The sequence below is a fragment of the Rattus norvegicus genome, chromosome 8, assembly GCF_021556685.1.
Source record: "Rattus norvegicus strain SHRSP/BbbUtx chromosome 8, alternate assembly SHRSP_T2T, whole genome shotgun sequence".
Taxonomy (NCBI): Eukaryota; Metazoa; Chordata; class Mammalia; order Rodentia; family Muridae; genus Rattus; species Rattus norvegicus.
Window position 1 is genome coordinate 105012526 of NC_141541.1, and position 22419 is coordinate 105034944.

The 22419-nt window shown below is 42.8% G+C and overlaps 1 protein-coding gene and 1 long non-coding RNA gene across 3 annotated transcripts in view; both read right to left on the reverse strand.

Moving 5' to 3' along the window:
* Rasa2 (RAS p21 protein activator 2) overlaps positions 1-16509 on the reverse strand; it is a 119031-nt gene extending 102522 nt beyond the window's left edge. Inside the window, exon 1 of one of the 2 annotated variants that reach the window (XM_087560558.1) lies at positions 16362-16509. Coding sequence is in view for 1 of the 2 variants with exons in the window: in NM_001105724.1 (NP_001099194.1) it covers positions 16328-16457 (130 nt within the window). In the remaining variant the exon portion in view is untranslated. 2 annotated transcript variants of the gene reach the window in all.
* LOC148004306 (uncharacterized) lies at positions 9306-14163 on the reverse strand. Its single transcript, XR_015627958.1, has 2 exons — positions 11183-14163; positions 9306-9673 (listed from the first exon to the last, which is right to left on the reverse strand). It is a non-coding gene; the product is annotated as an uncharacterized LOC148004306 (long non-coding RNA).
* Positions 16510-22419: the final 5910 nt, after the last annotated feature.

The following is a 22419-nucleotide window of genomic DNA, read 5'->3' on the forward strand; positions in this document are numbered from 1 at the left end:
GTTTCTCTTTTGTGTAGAGGAAGGCTACTGATTCATTTGAGTTAATTTTATACCCAGCCACTTTGCTGAAGTTGTTTATCAGCTTTAGTAGTTCTCTGGTGGAACTTTTGGGATCACTTAAATATACTATCATATCATCTGCAAATAGTGATATTTTGACTTCTTCTTTTCCGATCTGTATCCCTTTGACCTTTTGTTGTCTGATTGCTCTGGCTAGAACTTCAAGAACTATATTGAATAAGTAGGGAGAGAGTGGGCAGCCTTGTCTAGTCCCTGGTTTTAGTGGGATTGCTTCCAGTTTCTCTCCATTTAGTTTAATGTTAGCAACTGGTTTGCTGTATATGGCTTTTACTATGTTTAGGTATGGGCCTTGAATTCCAATTCTTTCCAGGACTTTTATCATGAAGGGGTGTTGAATTTTGTCAAATGCTTTCTCAGCATCTAGTGAAATGATCATGTGGTTTTGTTCTTTCAGTTTGTTTATATAATGGATCACATTGATGGTTTTCCGTATATTAAACCATCCCTGCATGCCTGGAATGAAGCCTACTTGATCATGGTGGATGATTGTTTTGATGTGCTCTTGGATTCGGTTTGCCAGAATTTTATTGAGTATTTTTGCGTCGATATTCATAAGGGAAATTGGTCTGAAGTTCTCTTTCTTTGTTGGGTCTTTGTGTGGTTTAGGTATAAGACTAATTGTGGCTTCATAGAAGGAATTCGGTAGTGCTCCATCTGTTTCAATTTTGTGGAATAGTTTGGATAATATTGGTATGAGGTCTTCTATGAAGGTCTGATAGAATTCTGCACTAAACCCATCTGGACCTGGGCTCTTTTTGGTTGGGAGACCTTTAATGACTGCTTCTATTTCCTTAGGAGTTATGGGGTTGTTTATCTGGTTTATCTGTTCCTGATTTAACTTCGGTACCTGGTATCTGTCTAGGAAATTGTCCATTTCCTGCAGATTTTCAAGTTTTGTTGAATATAGGCTTTTATAGTAAGATCTGATGATTTCTTGAATTTCCTCTGAATCTGTAGTTATGTCTCCCTTTTCATTTCTGATTTTGTTAATTTGGACACACTCTCTGTGTCCTCTCGTTAGTCTGGCTAAGGGTTTATCTATCTTGTTGATTTTCTCAAAGAACCAACTTTTGGTTCTGTTGATTCTTTCTATGGTCCTTTTTGTTTCTACTTGGTTGATTTCAGCTCTGAGTTTGATTATTCCCTGCCTTCTACTCCTCCTGGGTGTATTTGCTTCTTTTTGTTCTAGAGCTTTTAGGTGTGCTGTCAAGCTGCTGACATATGCTCTTTCCTGTTTCTTTCTGCAGGCACTCAGCACTATGAGTTTTCCTCTTAGCACAGCTTTCATTGTGTCCCATAAGTTTGGGTATGTTGTACCTTCATTTTCATTAAATTCTGAAAAGTCTTTAATTTCTTTATTTCTTCCTTGACCAGGTTATCATTGAGTAGAGCATTGTTCAATTTCCACGTATATGTGGGCATTCTTCCCTTATTGTTATTGAAGACCAGTTTTAGGCCGTGGTGGTCCGATAGTACGCGTTGGATCATTTCTATCTTTCTGTACCTGTTGAGGCCCATTTTTTGACCAATTATATGGTCAATTTTGGAGAAAGTACCATGAGGAGCTGAGAAGAAGGTATATCCTTTTGCTTTAGGATAGAATGTTCTATAAATATCTATTAAGTCCATTTGGCTCATGACTTCTCTTAGTCTGTCTACGTCTCTGTTTAATTTCTGTTTCCATGATCTGTCCATTGATGAGAGTGGGGTGTTGAAATCTCCTACTATTATTGTGTGAGGTGCAATGTGTGTTTTGAGCTTTAGTAAGGTTTCTTTTACGTATGTAGGTGCCCTTGTATTTGGGGCATAGATATTTAGGATTGAAATTTCATCTTGGTGGATTTTTCCTTTGATGAATATGAAGTGTCCTTCCTTATCTTTTTTGATGACTTTTAGTTGAAAATTGATTTTATTTGATATTAGAATGGCTACTCCAGCTTGCTTCTTCCGACCATTTGCTTGGAAAGTTGTTTTCCAGCCTTTCACTCTGAGGTAGTGTCTGTCTTTGTCTCTGAGGTGTGTTTCCTGTAGGCAGCAGAATGCAGGGTCCTCGTTGCATATCCAGTTTGTTAATCTATGTCTTTTTATTGGGGAGTTGAGGCCATTGATGTTGAGAGATATTAAGGAATAGTGATTCTTGCTTCCTGTTATATTCATATTTGGATATGAAGTTATGTTTGTGTGCTTTTCTTCTCTTTGTTTTGTTGCCAAGACGATTAGTTTCTTGCTTCTTCTAGGGTATAGCTTGCCTCCTTATGTTGGACTTTACCATTTATTATCCTTTGTAATACTGGATTTGTAGAAAGATATTGTGTAAATTTGGTTTTGTCATGGAATATCTTGGTTTCTCCATCTATGTTAATTGAGAGTTTTGCAGGATACAGTAACCTGGGCTGGCATTTGTGTTCTCTTAGGGTCTGTATGACATCTGTCCAGGATCTTCTGGCTTTCATAGTTTCTGGCGAAAAGTCTGTTGTGATTCTGATAGGTCTGCCTTTATATGTTACTTGACCTTTTTCCCTTACTGCTTTTAATATTCTTTCTTTATTTTGTGCGTTTGGTGTTTTGACTATTATGTGACAGGAGGTGTTTCTTTTCTGGTCCAATCTATTTGGAGTTCTGTAGGCTTCTTGTATCCCTATGGGTATCTCTTTTTTTAGGTTAGGGAAGTTTTCTTCTATGATTTTGTTGAAGATATTTACTGGTCCTTTGAGTTGGGAATCTTCACTCTCTTCTATACCTATTATCCTTAGGTTTGATCTTCTCATTGAGTCCTGGATTTCCTGTATGTTTTGGACCAGTAGCTTTTTCCGCTTTACATTATCTTTGACAGTTGAGTCAATGATTTCTATGGAATCTTCTGCTCCTGAGATTCTCTCTTCCATCTCTTGTATTCTGTTGGTGAAGCTCGTATCTACAGCTCCTTGTCTCTTCTTTTGGTTTTCTATATCCAGGGTTGTTTCCATGTGTTCTTTCTTGATTGCTTCTATTTCCATTTTTAATTCCTTCACCTGTTTGATTGTGTTTTCCTGGAATTCTTTCAGGGATTTTTGTGATTCTTCTCTGTAGGCTTCTACTTGTTTATTTATGTTTTCTTGTGTTTCTCTAAGGGAGTTCTTCATGTCTTTCTTGAAGTTCTCCAGCATCATGATCAAATATGATTTCGAAACTAGATCTTGCTTTTCTGGTGTGTTTGGATATTCCGTGTTTGCTTTGGTGGTAGAATTGGGCTCCGATGATGCCATGTAGTCTTTGTTTCTGTTGCTTGGGTTCCTGCGCTTGCCTCTCGCCATCAGATTATCTCTAGTGTTACTTTGTTCTGCTATTTCTGACAGTGGCTAGACTGTCCTATAAGCCTGTGTGTCAGGAGTGCTGTAGACCTGTTTTCCTGTTTTCTTTCAGCCAGTTATGGGGACAGAGTGTTCTGCTTTCGGGCGTGTAGTTTTTCCTATCTACAGGTCTTCAGCTGTTCCTGTGGGCCTGTGTCTGGAGGCGTGTCTGCCTCTCTGAAGGTTTAGCTCTCCCTCCCACGGGATTTGGGTGCAGAGAACTGTTTATCCGGTAGGTCCCTTCAGGTTCTGGCAGTGTCTCAGACGCAGCAGTCCTGCTGCTCCTGGGCCCTCCTCTACGGGAACCCAGAGGCCGTATACAGTTTCCTCTTGGGCCAGGGATGTGGGCAGGGGTGGGCAGTGTTGGTGGTCTCTTCCGCTCTGCAGCCTCAGGAGTGCCCACCTGACCAGGCGGTGAGGTCTCTCTCCCACGGGGTTTGGGAGCTGCTACTCCCACTTATTAATGTGCCACATAATGACTGTATACAGGAGACACATTGCTAACCTTTAGAGTGTTGACCAACTTATATCAAAGAAGAAATTAACATATAACTTTATTTATTTATTTTTGAGACAAAGTCTCATTAAGTAGCCTTGACTGGCCTTAAACTTTAGTAATTTTAATTTTTAAATACTGTGTGTGTGCGTATGTGTATGTGTCCATGTGTGCACATGAGCACACCTGAGCACAGTGCCCAAAGAAGCCATAAAGGGCATCAGATCTTCCTGGAGCTGGAGTTACAAGCTATTGCCAGCCACCCACTGTGGATGCCAGGAACCAAACTCAGGTCCTCTCTCAGGGTAGTACACACTCAGGATTGCTTAGCCTCTATTCCACTCCCGGGTTATACGTTCAGTGGCCGTCCTCTCTGTGTGGATTACTGTACAGTAACTTCATGTGGGCAGCAGGAAGGCTGTTTGCTGTTAGATCCTATCATGCAAGTTTTTAGGGAACAGATCCTCCCACTGAACCTGGAGCTAACAAGTTTGCCTAGACCTCGCTAGCCCATGAGTCCCAGGAATCCTGCTGTTCTGTCTCCAAGATAGAATTACAAATGTGTATCACCATATTTGCCCTTTTAAAATGTGAGTTGTGGGAATCAAACTAAGATTCTCATAATTTTGCAGCAAACATTTTACCAGTTGAGCCTCTCTCTAGTCTACCACACACACTGTGTCTGGCATTAGAATACTAACAGCTGCTGCTCAGCAGACACTTGGTACATGTGGTTTACGCCCTGTGTGTGTCTGTGCTTGTGTATATGTTTTAGGGAATATTCTGTAGTCTGTGTTTCTATCAGTACGTTTTGAAGTTTAAGAATGTTCTACGTGAACACAGTACTGGATAATCTATCTCTCAAACATCTGAATGCTCCACAACTAAGAACTTCCTCAAATGTCTCCTTTGATTTGTACAACAACCCTATTAGGTAAGCAACACTGCTCCTTTTTATGAGGTAAATCAGCAGCAGCAAGAGCATCAATGAATAAATCACAGTCAAAAGCCAATAGCATGATTATCTTTTTACTCTATTCTTAAAGATTTTCTAAAATAGTAGTTCTGAGACTCTACCCTTGTCTGAAAGAGATTTGGTAAACCCAGTCCTACTTCAAAGCATACTTTAAAACGAAGAAGAAAAGGATCTAACACAGATCCTAAAGGGATTAAGCCTCAAAGGAAATCATAATAGGTCAGGGTCCTGGACAAAATAATACTAAAAAAAAAAAAAAGACTATTTGGAGCAGGCAAAAGCCAAGCCAAACCACTTACTTAATAAAAAGCTACCACTTACTTAATAAATTAATATGCTACAGATAGCAGATTTTTTTTAAACAATGCCATGTTATTTTACTTAAATTTCACAATAAATCTTTCGAGTGATAACAAAGTCTAACAGAAAGCTTCCACAGTGACAGGCTTTACATGGGATGAGACTCACCTTGGACATCTTCAAGGCGGCAGTGAGTAATACAAACTACGCAGGTGGATGGAAGGGGAAGGGAAGGATAGAGGATGGAGTCCAACAGAGAACCTAAGAGGGACGGCTACCGAGTTCTAACTCAGACCACAAGGGTTACAACAATTTGTTATGTGGTCTACTTCAAGAAAATTACTCTGACAAAGGTTTTGATTGAGGTAATGGAAAGGAAAGAGATGAAAGGAAAAATGGAAGAGAAACTACAGCGACAGAATTCACAGAATGTGGTATAAACTGGCCTAAGTGACACAAAATGTGATGTCTTCAGAAATGTCAATCTAAACAGAAGCTTTTAGCTTTTACATAGCTAGAAGATATGACAGTATGTAAACATGCCCATATCTTCACACTAACAACAAAAAACAAAGAAGGATCAAACATACTTAAAAATATACTGTGGGAGCAAGAGAGATGGCTCAGCAGGTAAAAGCACTTGCTGCTATTGCAGAGAACCTGAGTTTGGTTCCTAACAGCCAGGTGATGGCTCACAACCATCCGTAACTGCAAGTCTAGGGGATCTGGTGCTCTCTGAGGGTATGAGGTACACATGTAGTACATATGCATACACGCAAAGCTCTCATATACTCACATAAAAAAATAAACCTTTAAAAAATTTAAAAATTTGAAAATATGGACTCAGATTGATAAGCTTAGATAAAATTAAAATGCTACCTAATTATACATCAGACAATCCTAGCTATATGATAATATATAATAAAGTTTTCAAAATTTTCTTCTAATTTTAATTTCAACTTCTACAACAGGGCAATTCTAAAACCAGTGGTACTGACAATGCAGCAAGTTAAATGAATGCATTTGAAGACACATATCTGAGTTTCAGTATGTTTGTACTTTAGACTGTTATGTCCTTAGTTTCAACTTCCTGTGTACAAGAGGTAATACTTAGGACTGTTGTGAACATTAACTGTGGTAACGCATTTGGCACAATATCTAAAACAAAGTAAGTACTTAGTAAATCAAAACAAAAACTAATATTCTTGCTGGGCTAGAGGTCCTTAAAGATTAATATCTACACAGAATTCCCTTATCCAGGCCACTAAGTCCTGATCACAGATAATGCATAATGACTGCTGCACTTACTCATTCTGTGACCATGCTAATCGCCTCTGACTGAAGCTTGGTCTAGAACAAGAAGTTAGGAAACTCTTGTACATGAAAAGGCTAGTTTCACAAGGTATTGCCAGGAAGTGTCCATAGGTTATAGAAGTATGTTAGCAAGTGCAGGAAGGATCTTCCTGTGGTTTGCCTTGCTCACTTCTGGTGCCAGTTTTGAATGCGTGCTGGTTTCTAAGGTCCCTACAGGCAGGCCCCTGTGCACCGTGAGAAAGCAATCAGAGATTATGGTGTTATCTCTGAGCTGGGCCATTGGTCCCCACAGCTACATGATGATGCTTAGCAAGGCTCATAAAACAACTGAAGAGTCTGGAATGGCGGGTGAACAAACAGAAAGCTAAAAGACAGATGCTGCTGGTGGCTGGGGCCTCACGGACAGGCCACATGGCCATGGCTGTTATCTTTGGTAATGGAACTCTCTATCAGATACTTTTTAAAAGTGAAAAGGTAGCATCTGATAGCAAAGAAGATACACATACCCCGAGAGTTTATGAAAGGTGTGTATGTATTGGGAGAACCACTCAAAAACAAGATAGTGCATTGAACAGTAGAGAGATCGGTGTGTGGTGGCACACACCTGCAGTTCTAGCTCTCTCTCACTAGACTGAGGGTTTGAGGCCAGCCAGAACTACATAGTGAGATTTTGTGTCAAAAAAAAGGAAGTAGAGAAAGAAAGGAACAAAGGAAGAAAGGAAGGGGGAAGGAAAGGAAGAAGGGGAAGAGGGAGGGAAAGGGAGGGAGGGAGGAAGGTGAAACAGAAAAACCTACAAAAGCAGGGTTAGGAAAACAAAAGACTATTTTACAAATCCCTAGACTCATTTTTACTGCGTTTGACAACAATCTAACTTTACTCACTATTCATTTCATTAGGCCACTGTTAATTTAGAGGAATCACCACATCCTGACAACAGAAATGAATTCATGCCAACACCTACTAGAGAGCAACCTGGTGTAGGGAACGGACGTGAGCCTTGTCAACAAGCCTGCTGAAACCTGGTGTTGCTAAAGAGCCTCTCAGCTGCTCCTTCCTTAAGAACAACAACCTCTAATGAAACGAAGCAATGAAACACTAAGCAAAGTACGTAGCCTAGTACCTGGGAAGCAGCAAACATTCAATAACACTGCTTCACTTCCCCATATGTAATTTTTTTTTTTTTTTGGTTCTTTTTTTTCGGAGCTGGGGACCGAACCGAGGGCCTTGCGCTTCCTAGGCAAGCGCTCTACCACTGAGCTAAATCCCCAACCCCCCCCCATATGTAATTTTATGAGCAAATTTTATATAAATAAGACTGTCCAAATATACAGGTTCAAAACGATTCAGGACCTTTATATAACATTCCTCTGCAAGTATTAACTTTTTGAAAAGTCAACATTCTTAGCATAAGCAACTGATCAAACAGGTAAAGTATACAGGAATCCACTGAATTTTTCTAAGATTCACTTTCTTTAACCTCAAAATAAAATTATGGGGCTAACATATATATGTGTTCTTCTCTTGAAGAAGACCTACGTTCAGTTCCCAGAATCCATGCAGGGTAGCTCACGACCACCTCCATCTCCCCTAGCTTCTATGGGTACTTGCACTCACATGTACAGGATTACAGAGAAATCCTTAAAATTGCCCAGAAGACATAAAAGGAGGGCTGGGGAGACAATGCAGTAGGCACAGGCACTTGCTGCTAATCGTGACGACACAGTAGACCTGGAAGAAGAGAATCAACTCCTACAAGTTGTCCTCTACACACACCTCCCCACACAATCAATACATTTATACACAAACTAATAAGGAGAACTGAAAACAGGGGGGCTGGAGGGATGGCTCAGTGGTTAAGAGCACTGACTGCTCTTCCAGAGGTCCTGAGTTCAAATCCCAGCAACAACATGGTGGCTCACAACCATCTGTAATGAGATCTGATGACCTCTTCTGGTGTGTCTGAGGACAGCTACAGTGTACTTACATATAATAAATAAATCTTAAAATAAAAAAAGAAATTGAAAACAGAAAATTTGATATTATTTAGTTTAATGTATTCTTAAAATGTTACTAAATCTGATTTTGGATATAGTATTCAATCAAAAGTTAAATTGAGTCTCACAATGTCTAACACTATCAGATTCATTTGTACAAATGGAAAATTTTGATATCTCAAATACATGCTATACTGCCTATTGAAAATCAAGTTATTACAGAGAAGACTAATTCCTACTGCCCATCATTGAAAAAAAATCAATATACATATTCCCAGACATTTTAAAATAAAATTTATCTATTAATTTATAGGGAAAAAAACCACTGTTCCAAGAGTTTAAAAGTATACATTAGGGGCTGAGTTGTAGCTCGGTGATAGGAAACTTAATTAGCATTTGTGATGTCCCAGGCTTGATCCTTGGGCATCATAAAAATAGATTAAAGGGATGGATGGATGGACAGACGGACAGATAGATGGATGACAGACAATAAAGATATGTATTACTCAACAATTTGCTTTTATTCACTCAATAATACATCTTGGGGTCATTCTAATATAGATGTATTTTATTCTGTTTCACTGCTTTAGAATATATTTATGGACAAACCACTCTAATCACTTTCCTGTTAATAGAAGTTCAGTCGTGTCTTTTAAACAAACAAACAAACAAACAAACAAGGTCAACACAAAATATCTTTGCCTGTAGGATGATATGGCAGAAGTAAAAACATTAAAAAAAATCTAAATTATAATAGAGACTACCAAAATGGTTTTATAATATAAAATCACAATGAAAGTACAAACAGTATCTGTTTTCTTAAGTATTTATTAAGTACTGAAATATGCAAGGTTTCCTTTTTTTTTAGGTGTTGAGGTATTTACACTTTTATTTCTCTGATTCATTTCTGTTCAATATCACCAGCATTTTCATATATTTACTCGGTAATTTATTTTCTTCTGTGGAGTGCCTCTCCATATATTTTTCTATTGGCCTCTTTAATTTAAAGAATCCCAGACATGGTGGTGCACACCTGTAATCCCAGCACACTCAGGGACTGCAGAAGTCAAGTGTATCATCACAAATACAAGGTCAGCCTGGGCTACATAGTAAGAGCTCACATTTAAAATAACACACAGCAACCAGGCAGTGGTGGTGGTAACCATACCTTTAATCCCAGCACTTGGGAGGCAGAGACAGGTGGATATCTGAGTTCGAGGCCAGCCTGGTCCACAGACTGAGCTCCAGGGCAGTCAGAGCTACCCAGAGAAACCCTCCCTCTAAAAACATATATGTGTGCATGCATGCGTAGAAGCGTAGATACATACATACATACATACATACATACATACATACATACATACATACATACATGGCCTACAGCTTGGCTACAGATACAGTTTGATGGTAGAGTGCAAACAAGACCCCGAATTTTCTCCCCAGTACCACACATCCACACTCACACTCATACCCTATACATACACATGGTAAACAGGGCTATTTACTGTGGCAATGTTTGTTACTGCAAAGACAAGAGACAACTTATAGGTGACTGGTGACCTAAAGTGCAATACATTTAGATGAGATGAGAAATTATACAAATGTGAACATATTAGTTTTAAGTGAGGATGGGAAAAATCTTTAAGTTCTATTTAAAAAGATGCAGAACACTATTTACCTTCTATTTCTCTGGAGTGGAGAATCTACAATCCACAAGTATATATGCCTGATCTACCTCTAAAAAGATACAAACAGCTGGTGGACCGTCCACTCGATGATTGTGAAGTCTGGGTATCAGAACTTTGTAAGTACACAGATGGACTGCGGAGTCTGACACAAATGAGGAAACGTCTAGATGAGTCTCCACAGAGCTCACAGCACTGCGCATCCTAATCTCCGCACGAAGTTCTTAGCAGGGCAGAGACGCATGTGACACTTGGGTTCCTTAGTCTTCACACACACATGACCAGGACAAGAGTGCTGTGTTTTCCCTTCCAGTTCTAAAACTTTCTAACTCTCTACACAGACAGTGAGTGAAAAATACTGCTCAGTGTAGATTTGAGAGTAAAGCATTGGATTGGTATGCCCTAACCGACACTCAAATATGTATTACATACTACTGAGTTAACCACTAGCCATAGACAATGTTTAGGATTCAAACAACCTTAATAAATACAAAACAGGTCTATTAGACAAATTCAAGTGTTAAAGCGAAGGCCTCTTATCTTAAAACAAATGGTACACTTCATAAAGCAGCTATGAAGCAACTAGAGGGGTATTTGTTGAAAGACACCTCCAAATCCTCATGTTTATAGTAAAGAAGCAGGGGCGCCTTAGTCTGCACAGTCTGTAATTAATATCACTATTAGAAACCAACTTTCTTTTTATTTTTGGATTGGGGGTGGCAATCAAGACTCTGTTTCTCTGTGTAATCCTAGCTGTACTAGAACTTAATTGTAGACCAGGCTGGCCATGAACTCAGACATCTGCCAGCCTCTGCCTCCCAAGTGCTGGGATTAAAGGCCTATGTAACCCTGGCTCATATTTGATATAACCTTATAATGGGCTATTTGGGGGTAGAGGGAGAGGTCAGTCAGTAAGGTGGTTACCTCAAACATGAGGACCTGAGTTTAATCCCCAGAACCCAGGCAAAAATGCTGGGTATGAAGGGTCATGCATGCAATCCAGCACAGAGATGGTAGAGACAAAGGGATCCGTGGAGTTTGTTGGCTGGCTAGTCTAGAACACTTAGTAGGTCTCCAAGCCATAGAGAGGTGAACAGTGTTCCTGAGGACAACGTCTGAGATTATCCTCTGGCATCTACATGCACAAATATACATGCATGTGTACCTGCTCGTGCACACGTGTCATAAAAGTTTAACATACAGAAAATGTTCCTTATTTAACAACAATACGTGACTATACAACAAACTTTGTTACCAGTTCTTAAAAGGGCATATAATATATTGGGCAAAACATACAATCTGATATTATCGGTAATTTCACAAAGCGCATTAACAAGGAAATAGGATTCGGGTTTACAATTAAAGGATTAAAATGATGGTTTTATTCTACCTACACTACTTCCACAGTCACTTCAGGACTGTTCAGAGTTCTCAGTTATAAAACACTCTATGAGCTCCCTGAGGATGAATCCTGTCCTCCACAGAGCAAATGACCAGCTGAATGCTCTGTGAACGTTGCAAAGATTCCTTTCCCCCTGTTTCTACCCATCTCAAAGATGGATTCTTCCTCCATCCTCAATAACTTGTCTCATTTCAAATTTCCGACAATAATGAAGCATTAGCTCAAGTAAACCTTTTTAAATCCCTCTACTAAGTATTCATCACTTCATTTAAAAAATCTGATAATAATAAATTATTAGCATGAATAATCCCTTTTAAATCTCTTCCTCTCAACTCTTGGGTAGTTAATAAAATGTCTTGATTTAAATCTTATTACCGAAACACTTAAACCTGCCATGTCAAATAAAACACTTCTGGGTAAAGTATGAGTTTAATATTTTCTTTTCCAAGCTTCAGGACCAATTAGTAACAAAACTCATGAACATAGTCAGGCAACAATTAATATTCTAATTAATAAGCCAGCATTTAAAAAAAGTAATCCTTTCCTAAGAAGGCAACGTTGGCCTCAGTTCAAAGCTAAGATTAGTGGACATTATAATGTTCCAAGAAGAAGAATGAAGAGCTTCCTAAGAGATCCGTAAGTTTGCCTTAGTAAAGCGAACGCTGCTAATCTGTTCAGCAATGTGGGAATCCTTTCTTATCCAGATACCCAGTACTCGGAAGTATCCTCAGTAAAACACTGAGACATAGGGTATTTTCTAAAGACATGCCCTGATCTACTGAGACTGTTAAACAAACAAACACCACCATCACCAACAAATAATAAAAACAAGAATGAATTCTAAAATTAATATAACAGGGGACCTACAAATGATTTTTATAATAAGAAAATGGTCATAAATCATGATTTGTTTTTAAGCATCAAAACCATATGGCTAGAAAACTGAGGGTAAATTTGGCTCAGAGAAGACGTGGATCACAAGGAGCAAGCTTTGGAAGGATATGTGGCTCTCTGACATAAAAAGGGGAGGGGGACACAATCTCAGGCAGAGGAAACAGCAGGAGCGAAGCGTCTGGTGACAAAGCACTAGTCCACTCTGAAGATGAGAAAGATGAAAACCACCGCAAGCTCAAGGGCAACTGAGCTGCTCCAGTCACAGGGACATTGCCTAACAAAGAATAAAGCAGAACGCAGGCTTGCACACCAGGAAATGCAAGTGCACGCTGGACAGGAGCATCAGATAAGGCTTATCTCCTACTTCACTGCTTCCTAAGAGATGGCCCATGGCTGACCCAGATTTTTTTAGGGGACTGGGGGTGGAGGCACTGACTACACCAGGTCCCTAAGCCTAACCTAACTCCTTTGTCAAACAACCCTAAGTCATGCTTGGTCTGAGAATATCAAAATCCTAAGTGAGCTCTTGGGTCACATTATTGTCTCACAGATCTCACTGAACAATCTATCAAACACTTCACCCAAATCTTCCCAACCTGGTACCTTTATAATAAGGCAGTGTAGACCCTTTCAAAATGTTTACAATTGACTTCGTTAGACAAGGGCAAACTGAACAAAATGGTAGCCAAGAAGGAGGTCACATCCAGCCTGAAGATACACATGAAGAAGAAAGTCTGAAACTTTTCATCTGAGTATAGGGGTGATGGGGGTATACACACAGACTACCTTTAGGTATGCTACTTACACCAAAGTAGTTCACACCAAAAACACTCCTAATGTTGTTTACTAAAGGCTCAGATGACAATTCTAAGCTATCTATCAACTTTGCATCTTGAATACAGGTAAGGAGGTGAGGTAGGATGTCCTAAGAAACGGCATTGATCAGTCTGCAGCCCAAAATACTAGATTTCCTTAAATTGGTTGTGTGAAAATAGCCATAAGATGTTCATGTGCGCTCTCTCTCTCTCTCTCTCTCTCTCTCTCTCTCTCTCTCTCTCTCTCTCTCTCTCTCTCTCTGTGTGTGTGTACTGACTGTGTGCACATGTGCATGCCCATGGGTATGGGTGCCTAATACCAACACCTGATGTTTTGATCTCTCCCCCCCACCCCCTCCACCTTTATTATTTGAGACAAGGTTTCTCTATGAACCAGAAGCTCTACTCAACCAGGCTGGCCCAGTCACTGAGTTCCAGGGATCCGCCTATCCACATTCTCCCTAGTGCTGGGGTTAAAGGAATGTGTTGGACTGCACCTCCCCCACCCATGCCTTTTTACACCGGTTCTGGTGATCTGAAGGCAGGTCCTCATGCCTGCTTAGCAGGCACTTTACCAGCTGAGCCATCTCCCCACCCTGCAGTTCTCTGATCTGTCACCTTGATACTATATATACCTTGTGAAATCCATGGGACACGAACACACTAGAAACGAAACACTGAAGAAGGGTGTGACCATTATCTACCTCTAGAACTTCAGCAATATACACACCAATCTATCCCCACTTTTCTCAGGGAGGATTTGGACTATCCTACCCAAGAACGTCTGCTCCTCTCAGGTGGACTGTTCAGCTGCCTGTGGATCTCTAACTGCAGATGGAGGCCCCCAAAGAGCAGTTCTGAATTTGATGGCACATCTCCAGGCACACCTACGGGCAACTATCAAGTTCTCCCCAGGGTATCTCAGTGTGGTAAAAAGGAATGGTGACGTCAGCATCCCCCGAACTGCCATCAGTCCATTTCTGTGACTTCAGCACCTGCTAATGTTTCTGACACTTCTCAGCCCTCACGTTACAAAGCCCACGTGTCAGTTTCAGGAAACAGAAGAGCATCTCCTTACAAGGATCCCAGGGCTCAGCCAGCCTTGATTACACCAGCTAAAAGAAGGGCCGAGAAATTGGTGGAGGTGGTGGTGGGGTGGGTATTCTCAATTTATAGATGCTTCCTTGTCAGTCAGTCACATGACCTGAGCTGTAAGATGAGCAACCAGAAAATAAACTGTCTAGGGTGGAAACAAGTGTAATACTTTAGCCCTGGTTAAACTAAAAATATTTCCAGGAAATTAATGGTTGATTTCTGGGCAGCGGGACTGCCTAAACCACAGAAACCAAGTTGTGTTTTTTTTAATCTGCAGACCCAAATTTCACTTGGAGTGATATTTTGACCAAACGGTTCACAGACCCTTTGCTATGGATCCAGTCCAAAGCAGAAGCTAAGGAACTAGAAACAGCTCAACCCTAGATCTCTACTCCAATAGTGCACGATGTCATCCCACAACACAATCCACGTCTACAAATCAGCAGGGCTTCAACAGTGTCCAGTATCAATTCACAGATAAACATAAAGTAGTAAAAATCTGGAAAACCAGATTAGTAGGGGGGAGAAATTTTAGTTCATTTGGCTTCCCAAACATTATGTACATGCAAATATTAAGTGTAAGAAAGCTAAATTGTGAAGTTTACACCCTAAGAAAGTAACTTAAGAGACTGGGAACAGACTCACGAAACATCTATTGCTCTGGTGTGATTTCTCAGGTTTTAATACTTAAAAATGTCTGAATTCCAAGGACGACATCAGGGAATTTAAAAGTAACATTTAACATGCTGGCTCCTGGGGTTTTAATAAAATTCCAAATCCTTGAAGGGGGGGGGAGGTAACATCAAGAACCGAAGTGGGGGAATCCAAAAGAAGCTAATAGGATCCATATTTAAGAAGGAAGGTTTATATTCTGTTGAATAAAGAGCAGTATCAGCCATTCGAACACAATAGAATTTTCAACATATAAAATATCTGTTACTGTCAGGGATTATTTGGTAGACTGATTCCATTCTGAGGATAAAATAATCTGAATTGAAAAAAAAGTTTTTAACAAAAGTTAACAATAAACTCTACAGATTCGCGTGCCATACAGCGAAAAGGGGTGGTCGTCTAAATGAGTTGGGGGGGGGATAAATCTAATATCAAACGATCATTTTAAAGACTTAAGGATAGGAATGACAATCAAAGCGGCCTGTCTCTGAGTAAGATTCTGTACTCATCAGTATGGCTCTCACAAGAGTAACAAATGCACGCGAAAGAATTAAGTGGGTTAAGTGAGGACTGGATGACTGTGTTTTGAGACCTGCTCACAGGAAGCCACTACATCCTGCCCGAAGTCCCCGTCAGTCACGCCGTCTCTCGATTCAAGTCCCCGCCGCAGCAAGGTGGGGCGGGCACAGGTGTCCGGCCCGAGCCTCTCGGGAGCCCCGCTCGCCCGCGCGTCCCGCCGGGCCTCGCCCACCCGAGCTCCCGCCGCCCGCACCCGCATCCCCCTGAGCCAGCCTCAACTTTACACGGGCTGAGGAGCCCCAGGGAGCTCACACCCCCTCCTCAGCCCGCCGCCCGGCCGGGCCCGGCCCCGCCCCGCCCCAGCCGGCCTCCCTCCTCCTGCCGCGCCTCCCTTGTAATTACCACGGGGCTCCCACCTCGGGCCGCTCCCGTCCTCCGCGGCCGCCCGCAGGCCTGCGTCGGAGGGAGGCCGGAAACTCCGCGCGCCCCCGGCCGCGCCCCGGGCTCCCGCGTCCAGGCCGCGCTCCAGGCAGCGCCCCTCACGCCGGTGCGCGCGTGCAGGTCCCCACCCCGCTCGCACCGAGGGGAGCCCCGACCCGCGCCGGGCAGCCGGTCGACGCGGCGCCTCCCCCAACACACCCCCATCCAGTCCCACCAGTCCCGGGCGGCCGCCAGTGCCGCCACCCCCGCGCGTGCCGGCCGCCCACCCTCCGCCGCGCCGCCCCGGGGTCCCCTCAGCCCCGGCCCCGCTTACAGATCCTGCCGCGCAGGCTCTGCAGCACTCGGACCTCACGACTGTCCTCGTCTCCCGTCTCGGGTTCTGCGGTGCCCGGGACGGCCGGCGCCTCGGTTAAAGCCGCCGCAGCAGGCGCTGCCGCCGCCATGGTGCCGCCCGGCCCCTACCGCAGCCCTACCGCCTGCGTAGCCCGTCAAGGCGGAGCCGGAGCGAGGCCCAGGCCGGATCGAGCCTCGCTCTAGCCCCGCCTCGGCCTCGGGCTGGCTCGCCACGCCCCTCGCGCCGTGCCCGCCCTGCATCCGCCTCGCCCAACCTCCCCGCGACCGGTCTCTGGCTCTCCTCCCTGGGCAAGTCGAGAAAGCCACTCTGAAACCCCCACGGGAGGAAAACCTGGCCCTACTGTGATTCCCCAGAACCCTGGGTATTGAACGTTCCCCACAGACGGACCTTCAGGTTCCCTAATGCTCAAGGAAAATAGGAGTCCCCAGTCAGAACGACTCCAGGTTCAAAGGAAAGTTTGGCATTTTGGCAAACACTAAGAGATGTATTAGACTCTTCCAACAGTGTCTAGATGCTCCCTCACGTGGGGACAAACCACTCCCGCAACCTTTGCTCTGGGAACATTGCTTCGCAAAAGTTGGGTCAAGAAAAGGACCACAGACACTGTCCAATCCTGTCTGAGATCCAGAGGAATTCTGAACTTATCACCAGTTGTGTATTTCAGAATTAGAACGGTGCTGACCTGTTTCCCACTCCCAGAAGTAGGCTTTTTAGAAAGTAGATTGGCCCTGGGAAGTTTGTAAATCTTCAACTAGTTGTTGCCACTATCTTAAGGGAACTATTTACAGTGAGTAAACTGTGTGAATAATACCCTGGTATGTGATGAGAGGGCTGATTTCCTGGTCCTGAGGTTAACTGCACTGCCCTAAGAAGGAAGAAACTGATTCAGTAGAGCGGGGTTGTTCTTTGCCAGGTACCTACTGGAGTCGGCCTGTCAAGCAATGTTTTCTAAGGGTCAGACATATAGGGATGGCCTTGGGGCAAAAGACAGTGCAAAAGGTGCCCGAATCTTGAACGCCTGGGTCTGGAAGGGCGCACAGATAGAGGCAAGGTGTGAAAACAGGGAGTAAAGAAGAGACTTCCTGGGAAAGAACCCTTCCTGGGACGAGTGAACCAAGACAAGCAAGCCCACGCACCTTTTATGCAAAGGCCAGTCAGACAGTGACCTAAGCTTGCTAGGTGTCCTAGGCTACAGAACAATACTTCTAATCCAGCTTGTGATGTATGATGATGATGATGCCCCTCTTCCTGTACGATGCAGCCTTAGAGAGAGTGAGCATACCTCCTCTTGCAGGCATTTTGTGGTGTTTCAAGCAATAAGTCCAATTTATTTCCCTTTCTTCCCAAATCAAAGCTCACGTCATGGGCGGGAGACTGGCTTTTTCTATTTTAAAACTTTGAATGCTTTATTGGTATGTCTTACTTACACACTGTCATGGTGTGATGCTGTTTTCACACACATGTATAATGTATGTACCGTATTCACCTGGTCAATACCCTCTTCATCACCTCCCACTTCCTCTGCATTCTTCCCTTCTTCCCAGCTTTCTTCCACTGGAAAATCATGGATGATTGTTGGGAGTTGGTTCTCCTCCCACCGTGGGTTTCCTAGGGATTAACTCAGCTGTCTGGTTTGGTATTAAGAACCTTTAATCACTGAGTCATCACACCAGTAAGACTTTTTTTTTTTTTAAGTTTAACAAGTTTTTGAGAGTTGTTTCCAGAAGCATAGGCGAGAGATTAATTTCAGGAGCATAGGAAACTTATCAATGACTGCACCACTGAAGAAAATGTCTCTTCCAGCAACCATTAACTGCCCCAAATTCTTGTAAGTCCCTCCCCATCCTACAACGGGATGATGGCCCAGTCTTGCACAGATCTTGTGCAGCACAGACAACCACAGCTGCTATCAGGTAAAGAGTATAACAGCTCAAGAGATGGCTGAGGGGTTTAGAGCACTTACACTTCTTACAGAGGAGGTCCCAGCACCCAAGTAGTGGCTCACAATGATGTGTAACTCTAGTTCCAGGGACACTAAGCACCCAAATGGTATACATACATGCATGTAAACAAACACTCAGACACGTAAGAGTAGAAATATCTTTGTAAAAAGAATGTGACGGCCATGTCATCTCATGTCATACCAAGAAAATTCCACAACACGCCACTTCTTTTTTTTTTTTTTGTTCTTTTTTTTTTCCGGAGCTGGGACCGAACCCAGGGCCTTGCGCTTCCTAGGTAAGCGCTCTACCACTGAGCTAAATCCCCAGCCCTGTGAATTCCCTCTTAAGGAGCAGGCTTCCATTACAGTCAGGAAGTCGTTGGTAACCCCCATAGCAGACTTCCCACTGGTGCATCAGTAGGTACCCGTTGCCTGCAAGTAGGGATGTCAGCTGAGTAAGACTACTGGTGACAATCCTCTACCAGCAGGCTGCATAGCACCTTCTGGCACTATGAGGGGTGAGCTGGCTGGGGTTTGGGGAGAGCTTCCCTCTGTGTCATCTTGATTTCTGTATGTCCTGTGGCCTCTTCAGCACATGTCTCTTCAGCTTCACAAGTCTAGTTCTGGTGGGCAACCAAACACAGCGGTGGTTGCCTATATCGTTCGGGAACTTGATGGACCTGTCTGAGCAATGACAGCTCCTAGGGAGTCCAGCATGGGGTTTGCATTTGATGACCTATGGCTTCTCAGAGCAAGTTTTATCTACTTAGACATTTTTATTTAATTCAATATTTTAATTATCATATCAAGTATCTGGTTTGCTTGTGGCTTTTTCGTAATCCTTACTTTCTGTTGGCTCTTCCCTCCTCCACTCTCCCTCATCTAGAGACTAATTTTCCTATCCCTTCTCTTCACAGTGCCTCCGGTTGTCACATCCCTGTGATGGACAGAACCTCTTTTCCTCTCTCTCCTCCTTTCTATTCCATCATGGCACTTCTTTAAAGACAAAAACAAGGCCTCATCTGAAGAATGTCCATAGTTCAAATTTTTTTCCAAGACATGACGTTTTAGATCATATATGGAACCTGATCCTTTTACAGCTGTGACATTTGAGAGTGACGTTCAAACTTTGTAAAAGGACTTTCTCCCCCTTGGGGTTGGAGAGATGGCTTTGTGGTTAAACTGGCTCTTCCTGAGTTCAATTCCTAGCACCCACATGGCTGCTCTTAGCTATCTATGATAGGATTGATGCCCTCTGCTGATGTACAGACACATACATGCAAAGTACCCACATACATATGATACATAATAAATAAATCTTTAAAAATGTACTCTCTGATAACTTCACGCACACACACATACACACACATACACACTCACATGCACACACACATACATACATATACACACACATATATACACACACACTCACACATACATTCACACACACACTCGCACACATATACACACATGCACACACACATACACATAAACACACACACTCACACACACATGCACACACACACTCACACACATGCACAGACACATATACACACACTCACTCATACACACATGCACACACACACACTCTCTCACACACATATACACACACTCACACACACTCACACACTCACACACATGCACACACATATACACACACTCACACACACATGCACACACACACACTCATACACACACACACACTCACTCACTCACTGTATTTTGATCCTATTCACCCCCTTATCCCTCTCCCACTCCTACTAAGACTCTTCCTTTTCCCCCCAAAAGTCCTCATCCTTGTGTGTGTGTAGAGGGAGAATTGTCTTCGACTGTGTATGTATTTGTGCACACGCACAAGTGCCCAGGCATACCACAGAGTCTAATTAGGGCTGTGGATCAAGGCTTATTTATTAGAGCAATTTAGCAGTGGCTGCACTCCTGAAGAAAATGATCCCCCTTACCCCAGCAGCCATTCATTAACTGCCTATATAGCTCCTCAGAGAGGGGAGGGTGCTTGTGAGCCCCTCCCCCATCGGTGCTGGAATGTTGACCTGGTTATTCTTGTGTAGGTAAGCACAGCTGCTTGGAGTTCACGAGCACAAAGGCCATGTCACATCCAGAGGCAGCATTTCATAGCTCTCCTTCCCATCCTCGGGCTCTTACGGTCTTCCTGCCCATCCTCCTTGATGTTCTCTGGACCTCAGAGATGGTTGGTATGGATGCCTCATCTGGGGCTGAACATTCCTCAGTCCCAGATAGGGAGGCTTCCGACTAATGTCTAAGAGCAGCACTAACCTATGGGTTTAAACATCAATGTGTGCTTCTCTGATGCAGAATGGAAACATTACACGGATTCTTCCTTCTCGGAAGGATTATCATTAGTACTAAATAATTGTTGAGATCTTGTCTGTGACGTATCTAGCAGGATTAGTTCAGTAAATGCCATGTCCTGCTCTTGATGTGAACGCTTGTAATAAGTCTCCCACCTCTCTTGTTCCCGTTCTGTGCCCATTAGTCTTAATCTAAAGCAAAAACCTAGGAAGCTTGTTTGGTTTGTGGAAAACACAGTTAAACAACAACAACAACAACAACAACAACAACAGTAATAAAAACCCAATGAATGGCTTCATTGTATCAGTCACCAAGCATGCATACAGTGCAAGGTCATGAAGCCTGTTAAAGATGACTAATGAACCAATTACACATTCCTCGGCCACGCATTCAGGGTTTAGATTGGACCCAGCCTACCTCGAACCCTTCTTACCTCAGTTGCTTTGAGCCACTTTCCCCAACAACTTGTGTGCCACCCTGTGGTTGCTGGGAATTAAACTCAGGACCTCTGGAAGAGCACTCAGTGACCTTAACCACTGAGCCATCTCACCAGCCCTCCACAACTTGCTAAGAATGGCTTCCTAAGCCAAGCATGGAGACACATGCTTTTAATCCCAGCACTTAGGAGGTTGTTGCAGGTCAATGTCTGTGAGTTTGAGGCCAGCCTGGTGTATATATCAACTTCATTCCAGCCAGGGCTACCCTGTCTCAATAAAAAGAAAAAGGAAAAAATAAACAAAAGCCTAGCTGAGGGTTGCCTCATCTTCCTCTCCCTTCTCTCCTGGGCAGTAGTTCTCACGTGAGCCATTGTATAGTACTGACTACCTTCTGCTTGATATTATAGGAAACCCTCCCAGCACAAGGAGAGAGTAACGGAGGGGTGGTTGACTAGGGGTTTTATCTCCTGCACTCAATGTTCTTAACCGATCTCAGTGTGTTCACCGCATGAATGAGTGATGCATTAACTCACTTCCTCTGTTCTGCAGACTTAGAGCTTCCCTATTTTGAATTTTCTCACTTGTAATTTGTTATCATAGCTGTCCAAATGGCAGGCGTCTGACTTGAAAACCTTAGTGACATCCTCCAGTTAGACATCCAAAGCTAGCTTTTTTTTTTTTCCTTTGAAAAATACTGGTGCTCATACCAGGTTTCTCTAATCTCCCTTCTTTTTCATGAACCCCATTACTAAATTGTTACTAAAGATATAAAAGAATTTTACTTGAAGCGACATTCGTTTTTCCTCCCAAGACTCTTCCTGTGGTAGAGTTCAAAATTACCATATTGTTCCCCTCCAGCTCCCTTTCTTTGCTATCGGAAGTCACTTCTAATTACTCCACTTTCTGAATGAGTGCTTTAGAATGAATTTTTTTTTTCAACTGGTGCTGAAGGAATCTTGACTGGTCATTGTTTCCTTGCTATAAAGCATTCAGGAAACCGAGTTTAAGGTTTGCCTCTGAGCTGCAAGACTACTTTCCCGTCTCACTTTGTCTATGGCTCGTGTGCTGGGTTTTGAATTCGTCTAGAGTTCCTCTCCTCTCCTCACTGTGTTTGGTAACGGGAACAATATTACAGCAGACACGATCTTGCAGTTCACTTCCTTCCCCATATTATTGATGGATGTGTTTAAAAACCTATCTTTCCCCATCTCTTCTCTCTTCTGACAAGCAGTCACACACTGCTTTGTCTTTTCTGATTTCTTTGCTAGTTGTAAGCCCATTCATTTGTTTGAAACCACAAGTCAGCTCATTCATGGTGCGCTGTGTAGGAAAATCACCGT